The sequence below is a fragment of the Lissotriton vulgaris genome, chromosome 9, assembly GCF_964263255.1.
Source record: "Lissotriton vulgaris chromosome 9, aLisVul1.2, whole genome shotgun sequence".
Classification (NCBI taxonomy): domain Eukaryota; kingdom Metazoa; phylum Chordata; class Amphibia; order Caudata; family Salamandridae; genus Lissotriton; species Lissotriton vulgaris.
Genome location: NC_141697.1, coordinates 1,226,076,252 through 1,226,103,200, shown reverse-complemented (window position 1 = coordinate 1,226,103,200; position 26,949 = coordinate 1,226,076,252). Strand labels below are relative to the sequence as shown.

The window sequence follows — 26,949 nt, the reverse complement described above, 5'->3', positions numbered from 1 at the left end:
AAGTAGCCGTATCCTGACAGCCTTGTGTATGTGCCTTGGGAGCAGGACTTGGTATTCATATATATTGTTTCATCAATGGGTTCTCTTTTAGAGAACACATCCAAATACATCGATTATTTCCTACGACCTTTTGTAGAAAAAGTACCCTCTTATTTGAAGGATAGCAGGGACTTCATTAACAAGTTGAAAGATCTTACATGGCAAGATATTTATCTACTCATTATGTTAGATGTGTGTAGTTTATACACATCCATTAGACACAGGGATGGAATTGACGCATGTCACCAATTTCTGAAGACCAGGTCCATTTCCTATTTGAATCATACGGAGATGTTCATACAGATGATGACCTTCTGCCTTGAGCAGAATTGTTTTGTCTTTAATGAGGTTTATTATAGACAGAAACAAGGGACAGCGATGGGGATATGTTTCGCACCCAGTTTCGCCAATTTATTTATGGCGAACTGGGAGCAACAGGTGGCGAGGACACATGCACTATACTGCAGCCATGTCAAAGTGTGGCTACAGTATATTGATGATTTGTTTATTATCTGGGATGGCCCGGGTGCCTTAGCTGAGCTCTTCATACAGGATCTCAACAAAAATAACCTCAACCTTGCCTTAGAAGGCAAAATTAGTAACCAGACGATGGTATTTCTTGACCTATCGATTGAAGTATCCAACAATAAACTGGCGAGGAAACTGTTTAGCAAGGATACTGCTGGGAATGCACTGCTTCATGCAGAGAGCGGCCACCCTAAATCGTTGATCCGCAGTATTTCTTTTGGCGAGTTCCTCCGGGCTCGGAGGAACTGCAGTACAGATCAAGATTTTAACCTTGAGGGAGAATGTATGAAGGAGCGTTTTAGGGAATGAGGCTATCACCCTAAAGTCATTGATGAGGCATTCCAGAAAGCCAGCAAGATCAGTCATGCCTCATTGCTGATTCCCCAAGACAAAGGAGTAAGACAGGATAATGAAGTGGTTAGGTTTATCTCCACGTACCATTCGAAATCCTGGAAGGTTCAGAGCAGTCTTAAAAGACATTGGAATGTCCTCAAGACGGAACCTACATTGGTAGACGTTCTGGGAGACATTCCAAATATGACATATTGCAAGGCAGATTCAGTGAGAGACAAACTCAGTAAAAATGATGTGAGTACCAACAAATCCAGGAACAGTGACATTCAGGGCTTCTTTACCTGCATGAAATGCAAGGCATGTAAGTATAGCACCAATGTCAAAAAGGTAATTTATCCCGTAGAAGAAAAGGAGAAGAGTATCGGGAAACATCTTACCTGCTTATCTGAGTATTGCATCTATATCCTTGTTTGCCCTTGTTCTAAAAATTATGTCGGGAGTACAATGTTCCCAGCCAAAAAAACGGGTTTTAGAACACGAGGGCCATTCAAAACAAAGATCAAACCTCACCCATTGCCCGACATTTTGAAGAACGCCACAATAGTAACCGCAACCTTTTAAAATTCTTTGTGATTGATAAACTACCTCCTATGAAGAGAGGTGGGGACAAAATTCGCAAGCTGCGGCAACTTGAAAACAGGTAAATTATAGAGCTAGATACTTTGCTTCCTGGTGGCCTCAATTCTGAGGAGGAAATGATCTGGCATCTGGGGGAATAACACCCTCATGTAAACTAGAAATTGGTTGTTGACTGTCCATGTCAATTTTTTAGCTTATACATCCCATCTAAAGTGGGATGTATACAACTGAGTCTCCTACTATACACTCCTGCTGTTTTTAATCTTTAACTTCAATTATTTTAAAGCACATTGATTTTTCAAGTTTGTTTGGTATAGAGATGCACTGTTAATGCACTAAGAACCAGAGGCCTATAGTAGGTGGACCAGGTGTATTGGTGATGAGTCGGACTGGCCCGTTTTTCCTTTTTTGGCCAGGTATTATGTGAAGAAGCTGCATACCAGAAAATGTTGAGTCCCCATTGAGCATCGAACATGGAGAATAATTTGTTCTGTGCCATAAAGATTTCACTCTCACTTGGGATGAACTATCGCAATGGTCTTGCATGGTCTTATAATTCATGACTACTGTATGACATATATTATCTTCCCACGTGGGTTATATGCAATTATATTGTATTTGCATGACTAATATGTATAATTTTGTCGTTCAGGTTGTTATAATATACACGTTACTTATTCACATTAATTTATATTATAAGACATTGTACTATGCGAGCCATTTTTGCTTCGATTAGTGATATATCATGATTGGGCCAAATTTGTCGGTATTTAACCTTAAGGCATCACAGCTGTTACATATGGTTATATGAGGCACTTTGTTATCTTGGAGGGGCACTTTGTGATTTGCCAGCTAGATTTCTTCAGTATCTGGCAATTTATACTATGCTCGCACTAACCCCACCACTACAAGATGGCCCCCATATATCTGGTCTTAGTCCTTTGTTTATTTTCACACATGGGGAATCACACGAGATTTGTGTTACTGAAACTTTATTTATTGTTGTCAATTCGTTATACAAACCACCCGTGATCAAGGTGAGCGAATCGCTTAAACGCGTTGGGGCTGTTCCATATCTGATTTAACATGCTGGAATCGAATTGAATAAATAATCCTTGGAACACGCAATTGGATGGAAGTGGTAATTTATGTTTGGACTGGAGTGCATTGGCGCACCTATTGTTGTGCTGGGTGAAAACTGTACATAAGGAACAGGGCAACCTCTAACCCTGTGATGCACCGCTGTCAAGGTGTCCCGGTCTCCTTTGGAGGAAGTGGAAACGAATATCTGTGTGTATCTATTTATTAAACAACATTATAAGAGTAACGTGTAATTTGATCCTACATTGCTTAGTCGGGTTCTGGTGATATAATGAGCACAATTTAGTACAACATAATACACAAGTCACTCATTATGTTTTTTCTCACATTACTTATTTATTTTGGGACATTTATCTTCAAAGGAGTGTTTGATAAGCCTATAGACAATAATAAATGAAAGTGTCAAAACCCGGTAAGCTTTGTTTAGTAAAAAGGCGAGAACATAAAATCCTTAATTATGTACATACAAATGTGGAATTTTAGAAGATGCGCCCTTTGTATTTTTTGAAAAAAACACATTCTCACTATTGAAGGGAGAGCTCGTGTGCCTCGGAGAGAGACGGCTGCACGCCCTTTTCTGCAAGCTGCAGGTAACAAACTGCACTGACTGGAATCTGGGCACGCAGATTTTGTTACTTTCATGGTTAAACCAAACAATAGTAAAGCTCTGCAAAATAACTTGGGCTGTCATGAAAAATATAATGCCCCATTTTCCAATCACTTGTGAAAAGTACGAAACATTTTTCCATATTTTCAATGTTGTTTTTACCACTGATACTGCTACATTTTACGATATATATGTGTGTGCCTATATATCTATCTGTATAGATATGTGTGTGTGTGTGTTTGTATATATATATATTTGTTGGGCCCAATGCTTTTGAGTGGGATGGGTATGCTCAGACGTGAGTCCCATGCTCTCCACACCACTGGATTCAAGCAAGCCGGGCTGAAGACGGCTGAAATGCCAGAAACCGGTCCTCGGAAGCTTGTTTCCGGTCCAGGGAAGGCATGGCTTGGCAGTTCGGGCTGGACTGTTCCCATGAGGCACAGGGTCAGACTGATTTGCATATGGCCATGTCTGAACTGGGGTGGTGTGAAGTGCAAAAGAACGATGGATTTAGGCTCAGATCTCTGTACTGGGGTGAATGTATGACATTGTTCTGCATTCTGTCCATCAACTGTGGTTTTTGCATTTGAGAAAAATCTGGCACTGCGCCACTGACATGTATGACGGATTTATGTATTTAAGATGGAAGGCTCATGGACAATTAATTGTTCCTATCCACCGAAGTATTTCCCAGAGTAATTCTGAGTAAAGTTACCCTCAAGTCATGAGTCAATAGTTTACCCAAAAACATCAAATTATAGACGTGCGGTGTGGATGCTCAATAAATAGCCTGTTCTGGTGAATCGAAGATAAAGAAATGTCGAATTGTCTGACGCTGCAGAACAGCCTGAGGTACATCACATCCAAAAAAAAAAGGGGATGGTCTCGCATTCCCAGTGTAGCACTGTTCTACATTGTCACCATTGAGATCATATGCGCAGGCTGCAATTAGGGATCACGTTCCCAAAAGTGAGCAAGAACGTTAGTGTATCCCACAGCACGAGGTGCCCCAGGCTGCCCTCGCGTTCACAGCCTACCAGCCATGGCACACGCACCGGTTGCGCAGGTGCTCGGAATGTGGCTATGAACAGGGGGGCAAGCTGGGGCACAGGTACTTGTATCACAGTTCTTTAAGTGTCCATTGCACTGCCCCCGAATGGTCAGCTATCTCCTCCCCCCTGCATATGTCTGCAATGGCCTAGTAGAGTCAATTCTCCTGTCTCTCTGGGACTCCAGCCACGGAGGCTTCAATCACTGTCACGGGTCTCCTTTCACTTTATTTTCTCAGGCAGGGGAGGGGAAATACTGCCACACAGTGCCCTTCACAGTTGCACACCATGGCCGGAGCCCCAGGTGACGCAAGGATCAGGCCTCTATTCCCAGTGGCACAGCCTCAGAGCGTGGTTCTATTGCAACAGCCTCTGGTGCAGCAGCCTCAATCGATCAATCAATCAGGGGTTTGTAAGGCGCGCTACTCACCCATGAGGGTCTCAAGGCACTTGGAGGGTGGGTGGAGAGAGACGGCTCCGGGTCAGTCGGAGAGTCAGGTCTTGAGGTCCTTCCTAAACGTGCGCAAGGTAGGGGAGCGCCTGATGTTCACCTGGAGTTCGTTCCAGGTTTTGGCCATGATGTAGGAGAAGGCTCTTCCTCCGGTTTTCTTTCTGCGGATGCGGGGGACCTCTGCCAGGGCGAGGTCGGCGGAGCGGAGACTTCTCTTGGGTGCATGGAAGGAGACTCTCTTGTTAAGGTATTTGGGTCCCATGTTGTTGAGGGTTTTGTAGGCGTGGGTGGGTGAGGAGTTTGAAAGTGATTCTCTTCTCTGCGTGGAGCCAGTGGAGTCCCGTGTAGGTGTTGTGTCATGTGCTTGCACAACAGAGTTCCAAGGACAAGTCTGGCAGTGGTGTTCTGGATGGTTTGGAGTCTGTGTAGAAGAGATCTGTTGAGTCTGGCATAGAGGGCGTTGCCGTAGTCAAGTCTGCTGGTTATGAGTGCGTGGGCGACGGTCCTTCCGCAGTCGATGGGATCCATTTGAAGGTCTTACAGAGGATGCGAAGGCAGTTGAAATTGGTGGAGGCTACGGCGTTGATCTGGAGGTTCATGGGGTGGGAGGAGTCGTGGATGATATTGAGGTTCCGGGCATGGTCGGTGGGTGGGCTCCCGAGGGCGGATGGTCACCAGGTGCTGTCCCAGGCGGTGGAGCAGGGTCTGAGAAGGAGGAACTCTGTCTCCTGAGTTGAGCTTCAGACCAGGTCCAACCATGCTACCCGCGGGCCCCAGCACATCTCTGTGCATCCCGGGCACAGCAGATGCAAAGAACGCCCTCCTAGCAGGTACGATGGTTAGGGATCACCATTTAAGCCAGCAGGTAGGTAATTCAGCCAGGTTATTGCAGGAGTGTGGTCGGATTACAGGCATGGACGCCGCAGCATTTCTAGAGAGCAGCCATTTTGCAGCCCGGCCAAGCTCCACCCCCAGGTGTACAGCCTTGATCACTGGCTTGTCCCCATAACCAAATCAGGCCTATCATATGGAGCATGATCTGTGCAATACAACCACTCTTTCAGTGGAAGTCCATTACTTTTGCCCAATCAAATTCAATTGGGAAGAAGAGCAACATGGGTTCAGATCCAAAGCCCCTCGCTCTGGAGTGCTTCTTGAAGCTCTTTTTCTGTTGATTAAATTGGGTAATGTTGGCAAATGTTGCGCTGGCAAGCCAGACCTGTTATAATTGTTATATTACATGGGTCTACAGTGATAAAATATAATACTGCATTGAATTTTTTTAATGGGAGGCATTGAAGACAACATAGTATGAAGAGTAAACTCCCTGCTTAGAAACAAATTCCTTGTGCTCCTTACTTAATAAGAAAGCAGTAATTTATAAATAACACAATGGACTAGTACCCACCACCTCCTCCTAAAATGCCCAAAAGCTCTAGAGGCCCACCTGAATCTACTCACCGACACCTTCTGGAAATCAGGGAACTGAGCGTGTCGACCTTCCATGGTGTAAAGCACAGCATGAAGAGCTCGGGGCAGGTCTGAGCCAAAGGTCCTTAAAATCACAGAAAAGTCCCTGCCTTCTTGCTGAAGACTTTCCAGGAGATGAAAGAAGGATGGAAGAATGCTGTGATAAGCTTTCCCATCCTCTCCAGTCACTGTAAGCACTTTGTCTGGTGGGCCAGGCCATTCAAGTTGATGCATATGATCCAAGTGAATCCTCTTGAATTTTTGCCCAGGGTTTGTGTTGGTGAAATCTCCAGCACGGCCAAACTGACTGTGAAAAGTGACAGCGTTTTGGTGAGGCGGCTGGATAGATGGCACATCACTCAACCATTCCCATTCACCTGAAAAAACACAACAGAAAATTCAGTTAATCCGTTCTTTTGAGACCTCTTCACAACATGGCCGACATATCACTTTTGAAAAGTTATTAAAAATAACAGTAATTTACACACTTTTGAAAACATTCAAGAAAACAGGTTTAACCCCTTGCGTGCTGATGACAGAACGGTTCCGTCATCAGCATCGGTTGAGCTGTGCTGATGACGGAACCGTTCCGTCATGACTCCGCCCGCGCAAGGCGGAGTCAGCACAGGCGGGGAATACGCCCCGCACGCAAGGGGTTAAGGAGCGTTTTTTATGCAGCTCCACCACAACATGTGTGCAAAGTTGTCTTTCCATAAATATATTCAGATTTTGCGGTATGGTCCAGAGCATTACACAGTAGACTAAGATGAATTCCAGGCCCTGATATTTCAAAACATCAGGTCCTGGATTAAGGACAGTATGGCCCCTCCACTTTTCAGTGAATAAATAGTTTGCTTCCACCTCCCATCCACACATCTATATTTCAGGTAGAGCTCTACAGGCACACTAATGGAGTACAATCCTTCATAGCTGAACCACCAAAGTTGCATCGGCTTACATACAGCTCACCTCAGATTCAACAATGAACTGCTGATCTCTTAGTTTGTCAGCTGTCAGACTTCTGGGTTTTTCATAGCCTGAGAAAGCGATCTATTCCAGATACCGCAGTCGTAGTGAGCAATGTGTCATTCCTAGAAATTGATTTATATTTTGTGACACTGTACAGAGCATTGACCAATACTGTGCACTGTAGAGGCCTTAACAAGGCAAACACAGAAAGCAGCCACAGCAGAGCTGAATAAAAAGAGGTTCCATGCTTCTGAGAACTTCCTAATCTTTCATGGTTCCTAAACACATAGAACCAGATTCACAAATTCTATTTTGCAGTACGTATAGTACTACATTAGTACTACTCCAGTACTACGAAATGCAATCCACAAACCCACGGCCGAAGACCTCGGCCTCAGCCTTTCCTGTCTGTTCTGTGTGTAGACCTCTGCCACGGTGACGGAGATCTCTGCACATGTATGTTTACAAATTAGCAGCAAATATGGAAGAGATCAGGGCAGGAGTGGGTAAATGGGAAGAGTTTAAGGCTATATAAGTAAGTTTTTTGGGGGGAGAGATGCTGTTAAACACATACACTTCATAAAATAGTAAGACAGCTACAATTCACAAATACATATCTAAAGTTACTATCGCCCAAAATGGGTCAACACAGGATCAAATGTACTGCAGTCCATCTTTTGAATATCGTGAGCACCACACATACCCAGCCACTGACTGGCACCAAGTTACACCCCACGTCTACTCAATGGGCATCTCTAGTGAACAGTTACACAGCGGCACACAGTGCAGCTTGTAAAGTATGTATTCAATTTCTTTTTTTCCAATCTTCAATCCGTCACCAGTTCATTATTCCAAACTATAAATATACATATTCATAGTTTGAGTAACAAAAACCTAAAAGGTTTTTAAATAAATATGACTTTTAACTAAGTTTTATAAACATTAAATAACAAGCATTGGAAATGCAATAGGTCTCGCACCATTAGAGTTAGTGCTTTTAGAATTGTTTATGGGTTTTTTTGTAAATGTTTAGCATTTTTGTTTCCTGTAGCCAATGCGAAAGTATTACAAATAAAAAAAAGCCATAAACATTTCTAAAAGCTCTAACTGAAATGGTCTGAGAACTATTGCACTGTGTGAGGGTGAGGGTGGGTGAGGGGTTGAGGGTGAGTGAGAGTGAGAGTGAGAGTGAGGGTGAGGGTGAGGGTGAGGGTGAGGGTGAGGGTGAGGGTGAGGGTGAGGGTGAGGGTGAGGGTGAGGGTGAGGGTGAGGGTGAGGGTGAGGGTGAGGGTGAGGGTGAGGGTGAGGGTGAGGGTGAGGGTGAGAGTGAGAGTGAGTGAGTGAGGGTGAGTGAGGGTGAGTGAGGGTGAGTGAGGGTGAGTGAGGGTGAGTGAGGGTGAGTGAGGGTGAGTGAGGGTGAGGGGTTGAGGGTGAGGTGTTGAGGGTGGGTGAGGGTGAGTGAGGGTGAGGGGTTTTGGGTGAGTGAGGGTGAGGGGGAGTAGTTGAGGCTGAGTGAGGGTGAGTGAGAGTGAGGGTGAGTGAGGGGTTGAGGGTGAGGAGTTGAGGGTGAGTGAGGGTGAGGGGTTGAGGGTGAGGGGTTGAGGGTGAGGGGTTGAGGGTGAGTGAGGGTGAGGGGTTGAGGGTGAGGGGTTGAGGGTGAGTGAGGATGAGTGAGAGTGAGGGTGAATGAGGGGTTGAGGGTGAGGGGTTGAGGGTGAGTGAGGGTTTGAGGGTGAGGGGTTGAGGGTGAGTGAGGGTGAGGGGTTGAGGGGGAGGGGTCGAGGTTGAGGGTGAGTGAGGGTGAGTGAGTGAGGGTGAGGGGTTGAGGGTGAGTGAGGGTGAGGGGTTGAGGGTGGGTGAGTGAGGGTGAGGGGTTGAGGGTGAGTGAGTGAGGGTGAGGGGTTGAGGGTGAGTGAGGTTGAGGGTGGTTGAGTGAGGATGAGTGAGAGTGAGGGTGAGTGAGGGGTTGAGGGTGGGGTGAGTGGGTGAGGGTGAGGGGTTGAGGGTGAGTGAGGGTGAGGGTGAGTGAGGGTGAGTGAGGGTGAGTGAGGGTGAGGGTGAGTGAGGGTGAGGGGTTGAGGGTGAGGGGTTGAGGGTGAGTGAGTGAGGGTGAGGGGTTGAGGGTGAGTGAGTGAGGGGTTGAGGGTGAGTGAGGGTGAGTGAGGATGAGTGAGGGTGAGTGAGGGGTTGAGGGTGAGGGGTTGAGGGTGAGGGGTTGAGGGTGAGGGGTTGAGGGTGAGGGGTTGAGGGTGAGGGGTTGAGGGTGAGGGGTTGAGGGTGAGGGGTTGAGGGTGAGTGAGGGTGAGGGTGAGTGAGGGTGAGGGGTTGAGGGTGAGTGAGGGTGGGTGAGGGTGAGGGGTTGAGGGTGAGTGAGGGTGAGTGAGGGTGAGTTTGAGGGGTTGAGGGTGAGTGAGGGTGAGTGAGGATGAGTGAGAGTGAGGGTGAGTGAGGGGTTGAGGGTGAGGGGTTGGGGGTGAGGGGTTGAGGGTGAGGGTGAGTGAGGGGTTTAGGGTGAGTGAGGGTGAGTGAGGGTGAGGGGTTGAGGGTGAGTGAGGATGAGTGAGAGTGAGGGTGAGTGAGGGGTTGAGGGTGAGTGAGGGGTTGAGGGTGAGTGAGGGGTTGAGGGTGAGTGAGGGGTTGAGGGTGAGTGAGGGTGAGGGTGGGTGAGGGGTTGAGGGTGAGTGAGGGTGAGTTTGAGGGGTTGAGGGTGAGTGAGGGTGAGGGGTTGAGGGTGAGTGAGGGTGAGTGAGGGTGAGGGGTTGAGGGTGAGTGAGTGAGGGTGAGGGGTTGAGGGTGAGTGAGGGTGAGTGAGGGTGAGTTTGAGGGGTTGAGGGTGAGTGAGGGTGAGGGTGAGTGAGGGTGAGGGGTTGAGGGTGAGGGGTTGAGGGTGAGTGAGGGTGAGGGTGGGTGAGGGTGAGTGAGGGTGAGTGAGGGTGAGGGTGAGTGAGGGTGAGGGTGAGTGAGGGTGAGTGTGAGTGAGGGTGAGGGTGAGGGGTTGAGGGTGAGTGAAAGGAAACAGGGCGGCTTCGTGTGCATCTTCAGCTACGCCTCGAGGCGCGAGGAGCCAGAAAGTGACACCTGAATGAATGACCACTCCCCTGACACACCCCTGGACACGCCCCCAAGTGACACCTAAGAGAAAACTTGGTAGGATGAGAGACACACATACCTGTCACCCAAAAAGACCCTCTTGAATGAGAACAGCTAAATGGTCGCGGGTTCGAAAGGGGAGTGCGCTGTGGCTACCACGGGGTTCGATGGTAGCCACGAAGAGTGCAAGACAGAACAGGACGACGTCATCGCACAAGGGGCAAACCAGATTTGTCTACTGGACGTGGCTACCTTGGCACAGCGGCGGACAGCGTCGTTCCAAGGAAGGGGCCGATTAATCCATGCAACTCGGTATGGGGGGCATTCCGGGAGGGGGATTACATGTGTTTTAACTTGACAGTAAAATGAAGGATTGTGCATGAGTTTATAGGTTCGATGGTAGCCACGAAGAGTGCAAGACAGAACAGGACGACGTCATCGCACAAGGGGCAAACCAGATTTGTCTACTGGACGTGGCTACCTTGGCACAGCGGCGGACAGCGTCGTTCCAAGGAAGGGGCCGATTAATCCATGCAACTCGGTATGGGGGGCATTCCGGGAGGGGGATTACATGTGTTTTAACTTGACGATAAAATGAAGGATTGTGCACGAGTTTATAGAAATCTTTTGAGTCTGTAATGTAACCAGCTATGAAAAATGATTACTATTAAAAGGTTTGGAGTACAAAAAAGAATGTGTAAGTTACGACCTAGTAAGTTGTCACCAAGCAAGTTACACTCTCTTATGCAAAGTACTTACAGCACTTCTTTAACTTTAGTAAACATAGCGTGACTCACACAAGTGTAAATTAATGTTTTCCCATGCGTAAATAAGTCGTAAATCTGAAAATCTCCTGTGAAGATTGGTTCCACAGTAACTTTCTTAAGAGTGGGAGCAAGGAAGCAGGAATAGGTGCCTGCGGGCAAACTGGGATTCTTAAACAAGGAGAGAGGTGAACAGAGAAGAAGTAGATGAGAGAGAGAACAGAGGAGAGATATAGAGAGACAAAACGAGAAGGAGGGAGAGAGGCATAAAGTGAGGGACGAGAGAGAGGGGAAAAGAGTGTGCATGTGTGAGAGAGAGAGTAAGAGGCAACGAGTAACGGCTTGAGGAGGTGAGGGAAGGGCTAAAGGCAACAATGTCACCGGGTGAAAAAAAAGCGAAAGAGAAAGCAGGGTAACCTGACCCAGGAGGGGGGAGGAGGGAGGAGAAATGCCTCTCGGCCGGAGCATGGGGCGGAGCAGGGAGAGCGGGCTTTGAAATGTACTTCACACGGCCGGCCGGTCGTGAAACTGAAAGCATGGCCGGCCGTGAAAGCCTTTGATGCCGCAGAAGGTGGAGCGGCACCAGCTGGGAGAGTAGGCAAGGCAGGCGGCTGGGGGCATGTGCACGCGCTTTTAAGCTCAATGCGCATGCGCATTGAGCTTAAATTTCTCGTGCACTGCAAGGAATCGCCACGATTCCTTGCAAGTTGGGGATAAAGAGTGGATAAGCCACCATAGTCTCGCTTGCTCGATGCGCATGCGCATCGACAGGCGAGACCTAAAAATGTGAGGTCATTTTTTACATTGTTTCAAAATTAATGTTTATAAATTGAATTATTTAATACACATTGAACTGTATGAATGTGCTGAAAAATTATATTTTATTTCCAGATTAATAATAAATATATTAAATTATTTTACATTTACATCACACACTTAAAAACAGTATTCTATAAAGCTTTATATAAAAGCGAGTTACGAGTGAAGAGACTTTGGCTTAATTGAGATTGTTTCCATGTATTTACATAATGTTTGTCTAATGTTGCAGTCGACAAATATCACCTATCATCTATATTATTTGTCATACTGTTCTTATTACACTTTTCAACTTACATAGAATCTAGTGGTGGGGTGTGTCCAGTGGCGTGCCAAATGGCAATTGTTCTCTTCCGCGACAATAGTTTGCTTCAGTCACTGCTGCACAGAGACAATTTGCTCCATGAGAGGAGAGCAATAATTGGTTTGAGCAGATTCTTAACAATAATTGTTGTGTACTCCTGCTTAACACAAATAGGTGTACATTTGACTGAATGAGGTAGAGGTACCGTTCATGGCGATGAAAGGAGAGGCCAGCAGTACACTAGTCATGGGTGAGATCTGTCTGGGAAGCACACTGCCGTGGCAGCAGGCAGAGCTGGGGAGATTTCACACAACTTTGTGATCACTACCGGACTCGAGACCCAATTGCAAACAACCCTCCAAGGAAGTTTATAGATTGTTGATGAATTCCACCAGCTCCTCCTATTGACACTTACAGCAAAGCGTGAAGTTGCATCCACTTTAATAGGAGGACCATATTTAGACAAACATTTTGCCACATTGACAGGAGATTTAATCCTCACCCAATCTCCTACATGAATGCTAGACTTAAATCCACCTAGGTCAGGTAGAGCAAACCGAGCAGGAGTCTTAAATTCATTTTTAGAATTTGTAGACACGGACCGTGAGCCCCATTTCTTCATCCAAGCCGGGCACATATGAAAAGAAGCCTCCCTACCACGGAGCAATACAAAAGGGCTAGAACCCGTGATGGGACTGGGAGTTGTACGATGCGCCCACAACATACTCTGAACTGCTTCCTTGATGTCAATCTTAGAGGAAACAGCCCACTAGACACACTCAACTCAGATGCGATTTGTGCGCTCAATGAAAGCATTGGACGATTCCCGCCAGGCTGGGTTTGGACGGAAGCTAGTGAAAATAGACACTAGTGAGTCAACAATGGGCCATGGAGACACAGTTTAAAGGATTGGCCTAGGGACATGACAGGTGACGGAGAGAGGCATACCCACCCCTGTGGTCTTGCATACCTCCATGTGTGATTCACCCGTTGCTGCCCGCCTGAAGCTGATTAGAAGCCCGCAAAGGGAAACCGATCACAAAGTGGAAGCTTCTACCAGGGACCTCCTGGGGCGGTGAAGCCGCGTAGCAGTGCTCGGCAGAGAGGACGAGCTTGAAGCCGTAGCGTGACTAGCTGAGAAGACTGCAAGTTCCGGTCCCAGCTTGGGGGGGGGGGGGGTGGTTGGCGGCGCAGAGCCACAGTGGAAGAAACTAGAAGACAATTACTGAGGCCCAAGGGGGTATTCTAGAGATATGCCCTCTTTTACTGCGTGGATGCAGTGCCGCAACAGAGTGGGCTTGGCTCTCCCACAGGTGGGTACGGGGGAGCAGACGCAACTGGAGGCTCCCCAGCAGTGGAGAATAGCATGAACCCCCCCCCCCCCCCATAGAGATTCTCGTTGTAGCTTGTGCAGCAAGTAGGAGCCCAGAGGAATATAACCTAAGTACACTAGCCACAAACGATTGCTGGAATGCCCCCCTGCATTGGACGTCGCTTAGAGTGCGGAGAGATCCTGGCTGCTAACTGTTGATGAATAAACTACATAAAGTTTGGAAAGATAAACCAGAAAGAGGTGCACAAGCCAATAAAATAATTCAATACACAGGGGGCGTCCAGGAGGAGGGACGGGAACCACACCCCACCCCGACTCCAGGAACGGGGAAACCGCTCCCAGGGTACGGCCGAAAGTATTGTTCTGGAATCAGAAATGGATTCAAAGGCCGTGGACATCCCCTTCTATGGCTAGACCTCATGAAGGTGGCGGAAAGGGTCATGAATACAGAGAGGGAAGTGTGCCCGCTGCGCACATCTGTGAAAGAACTACAAGCGACAGGATTTAAAACGGAGTGCAGCCCAAGCGGAAGAGCGCCAGGAAGATGTAGAAGACCACTCAAGACAGAACAATTTAAGATTCCTGTGTTTTCTGGAGCAGGCAGAGGGCCTTTCCACTGAACTATTCCTAGAGGAAAGAATTCCAACAGCAATGCCTGACATATGACTCAAGATTCTTCACTACAGAAAGAGCACATAGAAGCCTTGGGGCAGGTCCGAATCCGGGAGTGCTGCCTAGAGCAATAATACAGCAGTTGCTTAATCACAGAGACAAGGACATTATCCTCCAAAAGATCAGGTCCCGTGGACCCCCGTTAATTGAAAGGTACACCAATTTAATTATACCCAGAATACACGACAAAAGGACAAGACCAACATAAAGGTTTCCTACCTGTTAAACAGAGGATGAGATTACAATATTAAATATAGTCTGATTTTCCCAGCCTGCCTACATGTCTAGCATGAAAGCAGAGCTCATTTTTTTGAATCACCACAAGTGGCCGCAGAGTGGATGGAGTCCTTAGGTCTGGGTGAAGAGGAGAGTTTAAAAGAATGGTAGGGACAAAGTCGCAGGAGCAATCGGCGACTGGATAGCCAAAGAACAGTGACCCCCATCTGAAAGGGAACTCTTCCACCATGGTCCATGGAGCGGATTACTGTGGAGGACATTGACAACGGAGACTCTCCTATTGGACACTCATAACCCCTTTGCTCCCTTAATCCAATTATCGGACGATGCTGACCAGGAGATGCATCGAGGATGAGATCCTCCATCTCCCCCCACACCATTTCGGAGCTCAGCTCGTCATGAGGCACGGTGCTCATGACGAGCTGAGCTCGTCATGACCGCACCCATTATCATTATGGCCCAGCACAGCAGAGGAATATCCTGCGCAGCCAAGGTGTTAGAATAAAAAAGTGGCAGAATTGAAAAGTGACCGGGTTCCTTTATTTATAAAATATTGTTACGTTGTCCCACCCGGCCTCAGAAAGGACACAACCCCACTCTTCCCATAATCGCACAGATAGGCCCCAGCATGGAAATTGTGATGTCAGGAGACTCCAACTGTCCATTAAACAAAGAGATGGATAGGTCACCTGCTAGGGTGAGAGTTAAACCCCGGGTAAAGGCAGCATTGCACAAACACAGCAAAACCTAGGCCTTATTGATATTTGGCATCTCCTCACCCACATACCCGTACATTCTCCTGCTACACTCCAGTCACAGATACCCACAGTCGCCTAGACTACTTTTTTATATGAAGGACAGCGGTGCCTCGGATAGGAGAAGTGCATTACCTGTCCCAATATCTTTCCGACCACTCCCCACTGCTGTTGTCCTACACCCTTGAAAGGCTTTCTCCAGGGTTCCCTTTGGGCGGATGAAAACAGAGGCGCTGTTAGATCCAGTTTTCAAGAGCACCATACCTTTGTCCTTTACTCATTACTTTGTAGAAAACTGGGAAATAGCAAGTACTAGAACAATAGAATGGGATGTGATGAAGGTAGTAAATCAAGGGCTGTGTCTTTCAACTATGGTAGGGGTCGGCAATGCTCTTGAAACTGACTTAACCGAACAAGAGAAAATCCTAGAGGACATGGAAAAGGACCTGCCCAAGGCCTCAACCAATAGGGTGGCTTGGGACAGAGAAATTACAAATCAGAGAGCTCTGGGACCAATTGGAAACATTTTACAAGAAGAAAAGTAGACAGCGCTAGTATGCGGAGGGAGATAAAGCGGGTAGAATGGTGGGGCGATTGCTTAAAACAGAACTAGCCCCACAACCAATCATTGCTGTTGGGGGATCAAGAAGGCCGCGTGGTGTGGACACAGCACGCCATCAATTCAATCTTTGAGGAACACCTGCACAAGGTATAAACTGAACCACAGCAGACACTTGGGAAGGGTAGGAGACAGGATTACCTAACGCACCTCCTACTACCGGGCATTACTAAGACGGACCGCTTACAAATGGGGGCCCGATAAGTAAACAGGAACTCCAAGAAGCATTACAGATGATGGCCACGGCAAAGACCCCAGGTGGAGATGGACTCCCATCCGAATTTTATAAAACGTTCCCTGGCATCCTATTAGATAGAATGGTCCAGGTGTTTGCTGAAGGATATAAGCAGCTAGAGTTTCCACAATCCATGGCTGAAGCCCTGATAGAGGTGATACCAAAGCCGGGTAAAGACCCCCTTAAACTGGGTTGGTACAGGCCCATATTGATGCTGAAAGTGGATCTGAAGCTCCTTCGCCATGTGTTAGCAGCTCGCCTCCTTCCCCACCTCCTGCAACAAATCTATGGGGGATCAGTCCGGATTTATTCCTCACAGAAACACCCAGCGCAATCTGCGTTGATTGGCATATGTTATCAATCAATCAATCAGAACATTTATAAAGCGCACTGCTCACCCATAAGGGTCTCAAGGCGCTGGGGGGAGGGGTGTAGGAGGATTGCTGCTACTGCTCGAATAGCCAGGTCTTGAGTAGCCTCCTGAAAGTTAGTAGGTCCTGAGTCTGCCGTAGGAGGATGGGGAGGGTGTTCCAGGTTTTGGCGGCGAGTTGGGAGAACGATCTGCCACCGGTGGTCGCTCTTCGGATGCGGGGGACGGTAGCAAGGCCGAGGTCGGCAGAGCAGAGGCGTCGGTTTGGGTGTAGAAGGTGAGTCGTCTGTTGAGGTATGCCGGTCCGGTGTTGTGGAGTGCCTTGTGTGAGTGGGTGAGGGGCTTGAAGGTGATCCTCTTGTTGTCGGGAAGCCAGTGCAGGTCTCTCAGGTGGGGTGTGATGTGGCTATGTCGAGGGATGTCGAGGATCAGACATGCAGAGGCGTTCTGTATGCATTGTAGTCGTTTCAGGAGTTTGGCCAAGGCTCCTGCGTATAGGGCGTTTCCGTAGTCCAGCCTGCTGCGGCCGAGGGCCTGGGTGAGCGTTCTTCTGATTTCGGTGGGGATCCACCTGTAGATCTTGCAGAGCATGCGGAGGGTGTTGAAGCAGGAGGACGAGACGGCGTTGATTTGCTTGGTCATGGAGAGTGTTGAGTCGAGGATGAACCCGAGGTTGCGCGAGTGGTCGCTGGGTGTCGGTGCTGCTCCCATTGCGGTCGGCCACCAGGAATCGTCCCAGGCCGAGGGGGTAGAGCCGAGGATGAGGACTTCCGTCTTGTCCGAGTTCAGCTTCAGACGGCTGTTCTTCATCCATTCGGCGACGGCTTTCATTACTTCGTGGAGGTTGGCTTTGGCTGTGAGGGGGTCGTGGTGAGGGAGAGAATCAGCTGGGTGTCGTCGGCGTAAGAGATAATGTTGAGGTTGTGAAGTTGGGTTACGTGAGCGAGCGGTGCCATGTAGACGATGAACAATGTCGGGCTGAGGGATGATCCTTGGGGTACATCACAGATGATCTCGGTAGCTTCGGATCAGAAAGGGTGGAGCCGGACGCTCTGGGATCTGCCAGAGAGGAAGGAGGTGGTCCATTCCAGAGCCTTGTCTCGGCTCTCTGAATCATGGAGGCGTGTGCGTAGGGTGCGGAGGCACACCATGTCGAAGGCGGCCGATAGGTCCAGAAGGATGAGGGCCGCGGTTTTGCTGTTGACGGCTATGAGGGCAGTTTCGGTACTGTGGTTGCTGTGGAACCCGGACTGGGAAAGGTCTAGGATGCTGTTCTCCTCAAGGTAGCGGGTTATGAATTCCCCGAATCACTAAGAGGCTTCGCGTTGGCTTCTTTAAACATAAAAAAAGCCTTTGACTCCCTTAACTGGGAATATATGTGAACGGTACTAAATAAAGCGGGAATGGGAACCCCATATATAAACGGAGTCAAGTTATTATACTCTATCCCAAAAGCCGGGTTACGCACTGGACGCTACATATCAGATGCCATAACTCTACAGCAGGGAACGAGGCAGGGGTGCCCCCTGTCTCCATTACTCTTTGCAATGGCAATCCAACCCCTGTTGTGTAAGCTTCAGCAGGCCCTTCAGAGTTGGGGAATCCCAGTGGGCAATGCAGAGCATATAATCTTGTTATACGCAGATGATGCTATGATTTACCTTAGACAACCTGAGGAGGGACCCCAATGAACAGGAAACACTAGCAGCATGTGCGGAGATGACACGAGGTCTGCTTACGGATACATGCTCTCAAGGGAAGGCCCCGCTTCCGAAAGTATACTGAAGGGATGGGTTGGCGGATCGAGTCACATTCACGGGTGAAAAGGGGACGGCCTGTTAGGTAAGAGACTCTTGATAAGGTAGCCTAGCAGCTCGTTTTTAGGCGTCCTTGTCGTAAATTGAGGCTTGAGGACTTTGACGCGCTCCTGGCTGCTAATCTTCCGGAGTTGTATAGTGATGCTGATGTGGGCTATAGCTCTTGTTGCAATTGGATTGTCCAAGTGTTGGACTCCCTCATTCCAGCTAAATGGTCCAAAGGTCACCTTTCGGACTCTAGTCCTTGGTATAATGATTCTGTAATTGTGCAGCGTAAAGCATGTAAGAAACTGGATCGCGCTTGGAGAAGAGAATATGACCCGGCGGCTAAAAAGCGTTATCTGGCCGCCGTTAAATACTATCATAGATCCATATGCATTGCTCGGGTGGCCTAATATGCTAACGAAATCAAGCTGAGCCCTAATCCGGCCAAGTGTATTTTTAAGATGCTTAAGGAACTCCGAGTAAGGAAAAATTCCTCGGGTTCGGTTATTACTACTGATCAACAGTGCGAGGACTTGACAAATTTTTTCAACAACAAAGTGGACACCATCTATTGGTCTTTCCTACAAGGATCTCCTCCTTCTGTGGATCTCTGCGCCTTTTCCTCTCCCCATCTACGGGTAGCTATTCCCAGTATCACGCAGGAAGAGTTTACTTGACTGAGCAAGAAAGTGAAAATCGGGCTCCCCGGCCGATCCTTTGAATCTTGCTCAGTTCAGAGATTCACTCTTTCTCCTCCTAGACCCTTTGTGTCATGTGGTTAATACTTCTCGACAGCTGTGGTCCCGGTACTGTGGAAACAAGCAAGGATTTTACCTATAATAAAAAAAACATCCCTTGACCCCGGCCAAGCTTGAAAACTTTCAGCCAATATCTCTTCTCCCTTGGGTGGCTAAGATTGAGGAGGCCCATGTTAATAACACACTAACAAGGCATTGGAACACAAGTAACATCTTGGATCCCTCCCAGAATGGCTTCCACTCCGGACACAGCACGGAGACTACTCTCCTGGCTGTGACAGAACATCTGCGGACCATTCTTGATTCTGGTCATACAGCGGCACTGATCCGGCTTGATCTGAGTGCCGCTTTGGACACAGCTACAGCGCCTGGAGGCAGCGGGTGTTGAGGGCCTTGCACTGGAATGGTTTAAATAATTTTTGATGAAACGTCCACATAGTTGGCGTACCGGAGGGCTCCGAGGAGGCTGCGACGGACCTGTTTGTGGAGGAATTGATCCAAACCCATCTAGCACCCACTGGACTGAGTAACTTTTTCTCGGTGGAACGTGCCCACCGGGTGCCGGGTGGCCCGCCGAAGTCAGGAGTGGCGCCGCGACCGATTGTGGCGCGCCTCCTCAACTTTAGAGATCGGGACGTGGTCCTGCAAGCCTCCAGATCGCATGGGCCACTCCACTACCAGAATGCGGAGGTGCACTTTTATCCTGACTTCACTAGGACGGTGCAGCGCCAACGACAGAGCTATGCGGGAGTGAAGAGGCGCCTCAGGGAAATGGGTTACAAATACTCGATGATGTTCCCCGCCAAACTTCGCGTTGAACATAAGGGACGTGCCCTTTTCTTTGACTTTCCCGACAACGTCAGTGAATGGTTGGTACAGTTTCTCCTCGGCGGGACGAACAAGCGGATCAAGATGGAGGTGCTTCTGGTGGTGTGGGACAGTGAAACTGAGCGGCGGGCGTGTGGCACCCCCGCCTCGAATGACTGCCGGTGCTGGTATCCGTAATTTAACTTGACTCTCCTGGTGCTCACATGGTGGGTGGCGGGGCGTGTTCATGGTGATTCCTTACTCCTCTGGGGACTTTTCGTAGATTAGTTAATGGGGCGACAGGCACACTGCTGGTTGGGAGGGCTTTTTAGTCTGATGCAGGGGTGCAGGGTGGGGGGTAAGTTGGGACGAGTTATCTTGTTTGTTGGTTTTTTCTTTCCTCTTTCTATCTGGCAATGGGTCGTATATGCTGTTGAACTATATTTGATGTCGGTGTCTTCTGGGACTGGGTGGGGCGGGCTGCGGGGTGATGGGGGGTAAGAAGTTAAGAGTTCTCAGTTGGAACGTTAATGGGTTGGGTGATCGGGTCAAAAGAGGGGTGGTGATACAATTGATTAAACGTCACATGCCTGATATTGTTTTTCTTCAGGAGACACATTTGGTGGGAAACTCGTGTAAAGCTTTGAATCGCAAAGGCTACAAGATGGTGGCCCATTCAGGGTTCTCTTCTGGATCCCGGGGGGCGGGTATCCTGGTGCGCGCGTCCCTTCCCCTAGAGATAGATGTCTCTGTGATTGATGACAGGGGGCGTTACGCTGCCGTGGCGGGAAGGTGGGAAGGGCGTTCCCTTTCGTTGCTCTCTGTATATGTCCCCCCGGGGCTGCAGTTCAGTACCTTTCAGGACCTTGGTGGTGCCATTTTGTCTATGCCGGTTGGTCCGTTGATAGTGGGGGGTGACTTTAACTCGGTTTGCTCTGGTTCCCTTGACCGTCAACCGCCTCGGGACCTCCGCAGCTCGCAGCTGTGGCTGTCTTCCTTTCTTGAGTCCATGGGCCTGGTGGATGGTTGGCGTCTCCTCCATCCGACGCTCCGTCACTTTTCCTTTCTTTCGGGTGCACACGGGAGTCTCTCCCGTATTGACTATGTCCTTACGCTGACGGCGCACGCATCGGCCGTGTCTGAGGCCCGCTTTTTAGCGCGGGGCACCTCTGATCACTCCCCCTTGTGGGTCTCCTTCGATTTTGACGTGGCCTTGTCGGGGTGACCGGCGGCGATTAACCCGTGGTATTTCCGCAATTTTCAGACTCGCTCCCTTCTGGCCAAGGCCATTGACCTTTACTTCGCCGAAAACGTGGGTTCGGTCGGCTCGGCCGTTACCTTGTGGGAGGCCTTTAATACGGTGCTCAGAGGTGAGGCCCTGGCTCTCGTCGCAGAGGCCCGAAGGACTAGGGAGGCCGACTTGCTGAGCATTGAGGAAGAGGTCCTGAGCCTTGAGTCCCAATTGGGACCCGAGCCGGACCCCTCGGTTTTACATGCCCTCTCACTAAAGCAAACGGAATACCATGACCTTGCAACGAATGCCGCACTGACTCTAGCTAAGGAACAGCAGGGCCGTGTCTATGACGTAGGCGACAAAGCCGGGAAGTTGCTGGCCTGGTTAGACAGAAAGGAGATGGCCAGCCGAGTGGTGCCTGAACTTTTGGGCGACGACGGTGTTGTCCTCACTGACCCGAGCGCCATTGTCGAATCCTTTGCTGGCTACTTTCGGGGGGTCTATGAATCTAACTCGGACTTTTCCGAGGCTGACTCGACGGCTTTCCTGTCAGATATAGAACTTCCCCGCCTTTCTGAGGAGGAAAGCGCAGACTTAGATAGAGAGATAACCGCTGACGAGATTGCCTTGGCGATCCGATCGTTGCGCACCGGTAAGGCCTCTGGTCCTAACGGCATTCCGGTCGAACTATATAAAATTCGGCCGGATGCGGTATCCCCGCACCTGCGGAAAATGTTCCTGGAGTCATTTGAGAAGGGCTGTCTTCCCCTGGACCAAAGGTTGGCCACAATCGTGGTCATTCATAAGGAGGGTAAACCTCGGGACGTCTGCCGATCGTACCGTCCTATCTCTCTCCTTAACGTGGAGCCCAAGGTCCTTGCCAAATTGCTCGCCAATCGACTGATTGGAGTCATTGGAGATCTAGTGCATCCCGACCAGTCGGGCTTCATCCCCCACCGTAATACCGCCCTCAACTTGCGCCGCCTTCACGGCGTTATGGCTAGAGCCCATACTCTCGAGGAGCCAGCGATCCTTGCGTCCCTTGACGCCACTATGGCATTTGACTCCCTCGAGTGGCCATACCTCTGGGCAGTGCTGTCAAAACTCGGCTTCGGGCCAGTTTTCATGAGCTGGGTGAAGCTGCTGTACGCTGAGCCGCTGGCTAACGTCACGGTTAACGGCCGCCTATCGACGTCATTCCCCCTACATCGGGGTACTAGACAGGGTTGTCCCCTGTCGCCTCTACTGTTCGCCTTGGCCCTTGAACCGCTTGCAGCCCTACTGCGTACGCACCCTGACTTGCACGGAATTACTTGGGCCCCTGGCTTTGAAGATAGGGTTTCCCTGTACGCAGATGACATCCTGCTATACCTGACCTCCCCTTGTAAGTCCTTCATTGTGGCCTGCGACGTACTCAGACTTTTCGGACGCTACTCTGGCCTGATTATAAACTGGGTCAAGTCGTCCTTGTACGTCCTAAAGGGGGATACTCCGCGACTCCCCAGGGGCTGCAATATTCAGATTGCCAGCCATGGCTTCAAGTACCTGGGCATTTACATCTCCGGCAATTCGAAGATGCGGTACGACCACAATTTGCTCCCTCCTCTCCAACGTCTACAGCGTGACGTGGACAGCTGGCGTAAACTCCCGCTCTCCCTCCTCGGCCGTGCGGCATTGTTTAAGATGATGTCACTGCCCAGATTCTTATACGCCTTACAGAACGCCCAAGACCCGGTTCCAGCCCGCTACTTCCGTGAGCTTGAGGGTCTCCTGCGAACCCTTCTTTGGGACGGTCGATCTCGTGTCGCTCTCCATAAGCTCACACTCCCTTGGTATGACGGCGGCATCGCTCTTCCGGATGTACGCCGGTATTATTGGTCCTCCCAACTTGCTGCCCTCAACCACGGGTTCTACGGTCCGGTGGATAGTCCCGGCTACGCCATAGATAGATGGCTTCTGGGCGGTGGCAACTACTACCGGGCCCTGTACTCGAGGTCTTTCGATCGGCGGATGTCGGGCCCTACACGGACGGCGGTCCACACTTGGCGGACAGTTACCAAGGCGCAGGGTTGGCAGGGTAGACTGACCAGATTCACCCCTCTATTTGACTCGGACATCCTGGGTAGACTATGGCACACCAAGGGTTTTGACAAATGGGACCTCATTGGCATAACCAGAGTGGAGGACATGCTTTCCAGGGGCACTGTTAAGACCTTCCCCCAGCTGCAAACCGAATACCAGTTGGGTGCTACGGAGTTTTTCCGTTACGCCCAGCTGAGGCATGCACTGCTCTCGGCCACACCGCCGGACGGTGACATCCCTGAGAGCTCCCCTCTGGAGGATAGGATACTAGATGGGCATATGCCAGATAGCGCGATCTCCCTTTCTTACAAGAAATTGATAAACGTGCGCACAGATCTTCTCCTTGGCTTGCGGGACCAGTGGGTGGCGGATGGCCTAGAACTTGATGACGAGGACTGGCAGAGCGCAGTTTCCTCCCCTAAGGAGGTAGCAATCTCCTCTCGTCTCCGCCTAGTGCAGTTCAAGATCTTGCACCGGAGGAGGGTGCACCGAATTATGGACGAAGTTACGGGTGTGGTCGCTCACGCAGAAGCTCGGCGGTGTCTCCTCAACGTATGGGAACCGTCCGACCACAACACGGCGCAGACTAGGTGGGTGACCCTGGGGAACATGGTGGCCAAACGCGACATTGCTCAGAAATGGGGGGCGTCCACGGCCCCCCTGGTGGTGCAGTGGAAAGCCAATATGGATTGGTGTATGTTCCGGGAGAAGACAGTCTATGTGGCGAGAGGGAGACCTCGTACCTGGATTAAAGTATGGGGGGCCTGGAACGCATATAGGGGGGACGTGTGCTTGCCACCTGAACCTATCTCTCTGGATGAACATGTGTCACCCTGACCTGTGACGCCAACTGTGATTTGATGTACTGCATTCTCCTGTTGTCTTCCCCCTCCTTTCCATTCTAAATTCTCTCCTTATTGGCCGCTTCCCTGCCTTTCCTCCCACACCCGTCCCTGACACCCTGACTTATACTGGACTCTATTGCCGTCTTTTCGCGCCTTGTTCAGTTCATCATATAAACATAAAATTAACCTTCAATGATTATGTGTTGATCGTTTTGCACTAATGTCCTCCTATAACCCATGCTGCCTTGCCTCCGGGATGTCAGGATGAATGAATAGCTGTGTGCTCTGTTCTTAATAAAGGTTTTCAAAAACTTAAAAAAAAAAATAATAATTTTTGATGGAGAGATCATTCCGAGTGTCGTCGTCCCGGTTTCTTTCTCAGACCCATTCCATCAGTCAGGGAGTGCCCCAGGGTTCTGCATTGAGCCCCGTATTGTTCAATCTATATGTGCAACCTCTTGCTGCGGTGGCTAGGAATCTGGGCTTCACCATGGTTTTGTATGCAGATGATACGCAGCTGGTGGTGGCACTCTGATGATTCGATGCAGGATGGTGCCAGGTTTAGGAGCGGCCTGGCTGGTGTTGCAGAGTGGATGACCTTGAATTGCCTCCAGTTGAATGCCAACAAAACGGAGGTTCTGTTAGTGGGGAAGGATAGGAGTCTCTAGAGTGAGCAATGGTAGCCGCCTGCTCTTGGAAGTGCTCCCATGCCTAAACTGGTGGTTAAGAACCTGGGGGTATGGATGGATTCCTCCCTCAGTTTCCAAGAGCACACTAAAACAGTTGCTGGCATCTGTTTTGGGCTCCTGCGGGGACTCAGGCCGCTTTTGAGGTTCTTTGACCCTCCTATGCGCCAGCTGATTGTTCAATCTGCTATTTTATCCAGACTGGATTATGCTAGCTCGCTCCTTTTGGGGGCTAATCAGGCTGAGGTTATGCATTTGCAGCATGTTCAAAACGCTGCCGCCAAAGCCCTATTGGGGCTCCCACGTAGGTGCTCCTCTGCGGATGCCATTCGGAGATTACATTAGTTACTAGTGGCCAAACTGATTCAATTCAAGGCTCTCTGCCCGTCTTTTAAGATCTTGAAGTCTGAATCGCCTGTCCTTGCTAATTTGCTAGACCCATATGTTCCAACTCGCCAACTGCGCTCTCTGGGACAGCATCTGGTTAGAGTCCCACGAGTAAAGCGTCTTCGAATCGGTGGTCGATCTTTCCGCTGCTTTGCAGCTAAGCTATGGAATTCCTTGCCTTCCCAGATTCGCAGCTTGGACCGTCTGTTGGATTTCAGGAAAGCTATTAAAACGTTTCTGTTCCCCTCTGCCTAGCTTCTATTACGCGTCTGTTGGTTGTGTCTCTTCCGGTTTGGTTCCCTGCCTCTTGGTTCCGTCTGATGCTGGCAGCGCCGGGACGCCTCTTTGCTGGGGCAGCTGCGCGCTATATAAATTCAGATAACATTAACATTATGATAACACACAAACAGACTCTGTGAAAGAAGTGATACAGTAGAAGACAACCTGAAAATTAGCAATCAAGGAGGCTCAACAGGGGAGGGGGGGCACGGTTTTGGGATTAATTGTTCCAATCACTTGATGTTCTAGTGGATATGAGGGTTGGGGGGGATTTCACTGAGGGTCAACAGTTATATCTGTAATATCCTATCATTCCCTATGTGATGCCTTTATACCATCTTTAGAATGTTCATAGATGCTGCAGTCAGAATGTTAGTACTCTGACTGCAGAGTGACAGTTTGGATGGGCTGAGCACCTGGATAGGAGCTCCTGGTGGGGTCTCCGTGGGGTCTCCCTATGGTCTCCATCTGACCTTATTATTGAATTATCTCTACTTCTCAATAAACCTACTTGGGAACTACCTACAAGCGTGGACTACGTTATTACAATATCTTATGTTGATTTTAATGCTTCAGAAATGTATACCTAACCGACCTTTATGTGGAAATGTATACAAGATTTATAAAAAAAATTAAAATAAAGAATTATTTTTTTAAAAACTCTTCACACTGCCTACCAGTCATAGCTTCTCACACAGCTGGCTAATGTGAACTCCTTCCACGCTGAACTAAAACCCTCTCTTAAACAGCTAACCAGTCTGTTCCTCACACAATAAACCAAAGCCTACTCTATCGATACAAATGGGTGTCAGCTCCCAAACTGGCCTGCCTATTTTCGCTCCAGTGTGCATCACATCAATGGCTAGTTAATCCATGGCCACTCTCCTAAGGAATAACGTACCCAGAAAATATATAAATTAAACAAAAAAAGAGAAAACTCACATAATTAATAATAAGCGGTAAAAAGAAAAGAAAACACTCAGATGCTTATTTAGACACACAATAACCATGTATAAATTATTTCATTATGTAGAAAATGTATTAAAAAAATAAACAATCAAAACAATCGTAAGACCATGCTGGTGCTCATAGGGTTACACAAATAATTATAATACAAATAATACAATGTGTAAACAACCACAGTGGCTGAGGAAAAAGTTAAACAAATGAAGGGTTCTGTTGTAATCTGCTTGGTATGACCCTCCTTTTCCCCTGCCTTATTCTGCCTTGGTACGTTCCACCGTTTGTGAGCCAACATTCCACAGCTGCCCTCCAGCTGACTGGAACCTGTTGGTGGTGTTAGACATAAATAAAGATTCTTAGCACTTACCTGACGTCACGTCCTCTTAACACTGGCGACGACTAGCAGCGTGGCGGCAGACACACCATCATCCCCAGCTGTATGTAATGAAGCTGCAGCAGTACTCCAAAACAGCTGTAACTTCATGAAGATTCCCTGCTTGTAATGTAATGTCTCGTATTAGAAATCTCCTTTCATCATTCGGAGGGCACCACCTTGCTGTGTCATTACGTGATTTTCCAACTTCTTGTCAAGTTCCTCGAGCCTTTTGCCACGAGACTCAAGATTCTGTCTTAAATTATTCAGTTAGGGCGGTTGTGAGGAAGGGTCTTGCAGAGGTCACTTGAACCCCTCTTACCTTCAATCTTGTACTAGAACTCACCCTTCCAGCGAGTCTACGCACCTAGTGAGGCAGATGTGTCGG

At 49.0% G+C, this 26,949-nt stretch overlaps 1 protein-coding gene across 1 annotated transcript in view; it reads right to left on the bottom strand.

Annotated features, from left to right (window-relative positions):
* The window catches only part of LOC147693109 (uncharacterized), a 102,357-nt gene that overhangs the window by 46,525 nt on the left and 28,883 nt on the right, over positions 1 to 26,949 (bottom strand). The window contains exon 2 of the mRNA XM_086939362.1: positions 6,173 to 6,558. Within this exon, the coding sequence (XP_086795488.1) occupies positions 6,173 to 6,558 (386 nt within the window). The remainder of the gene's footprint in view (positions 1 to 6,172; positions 6,559 to 26,949) is intronic.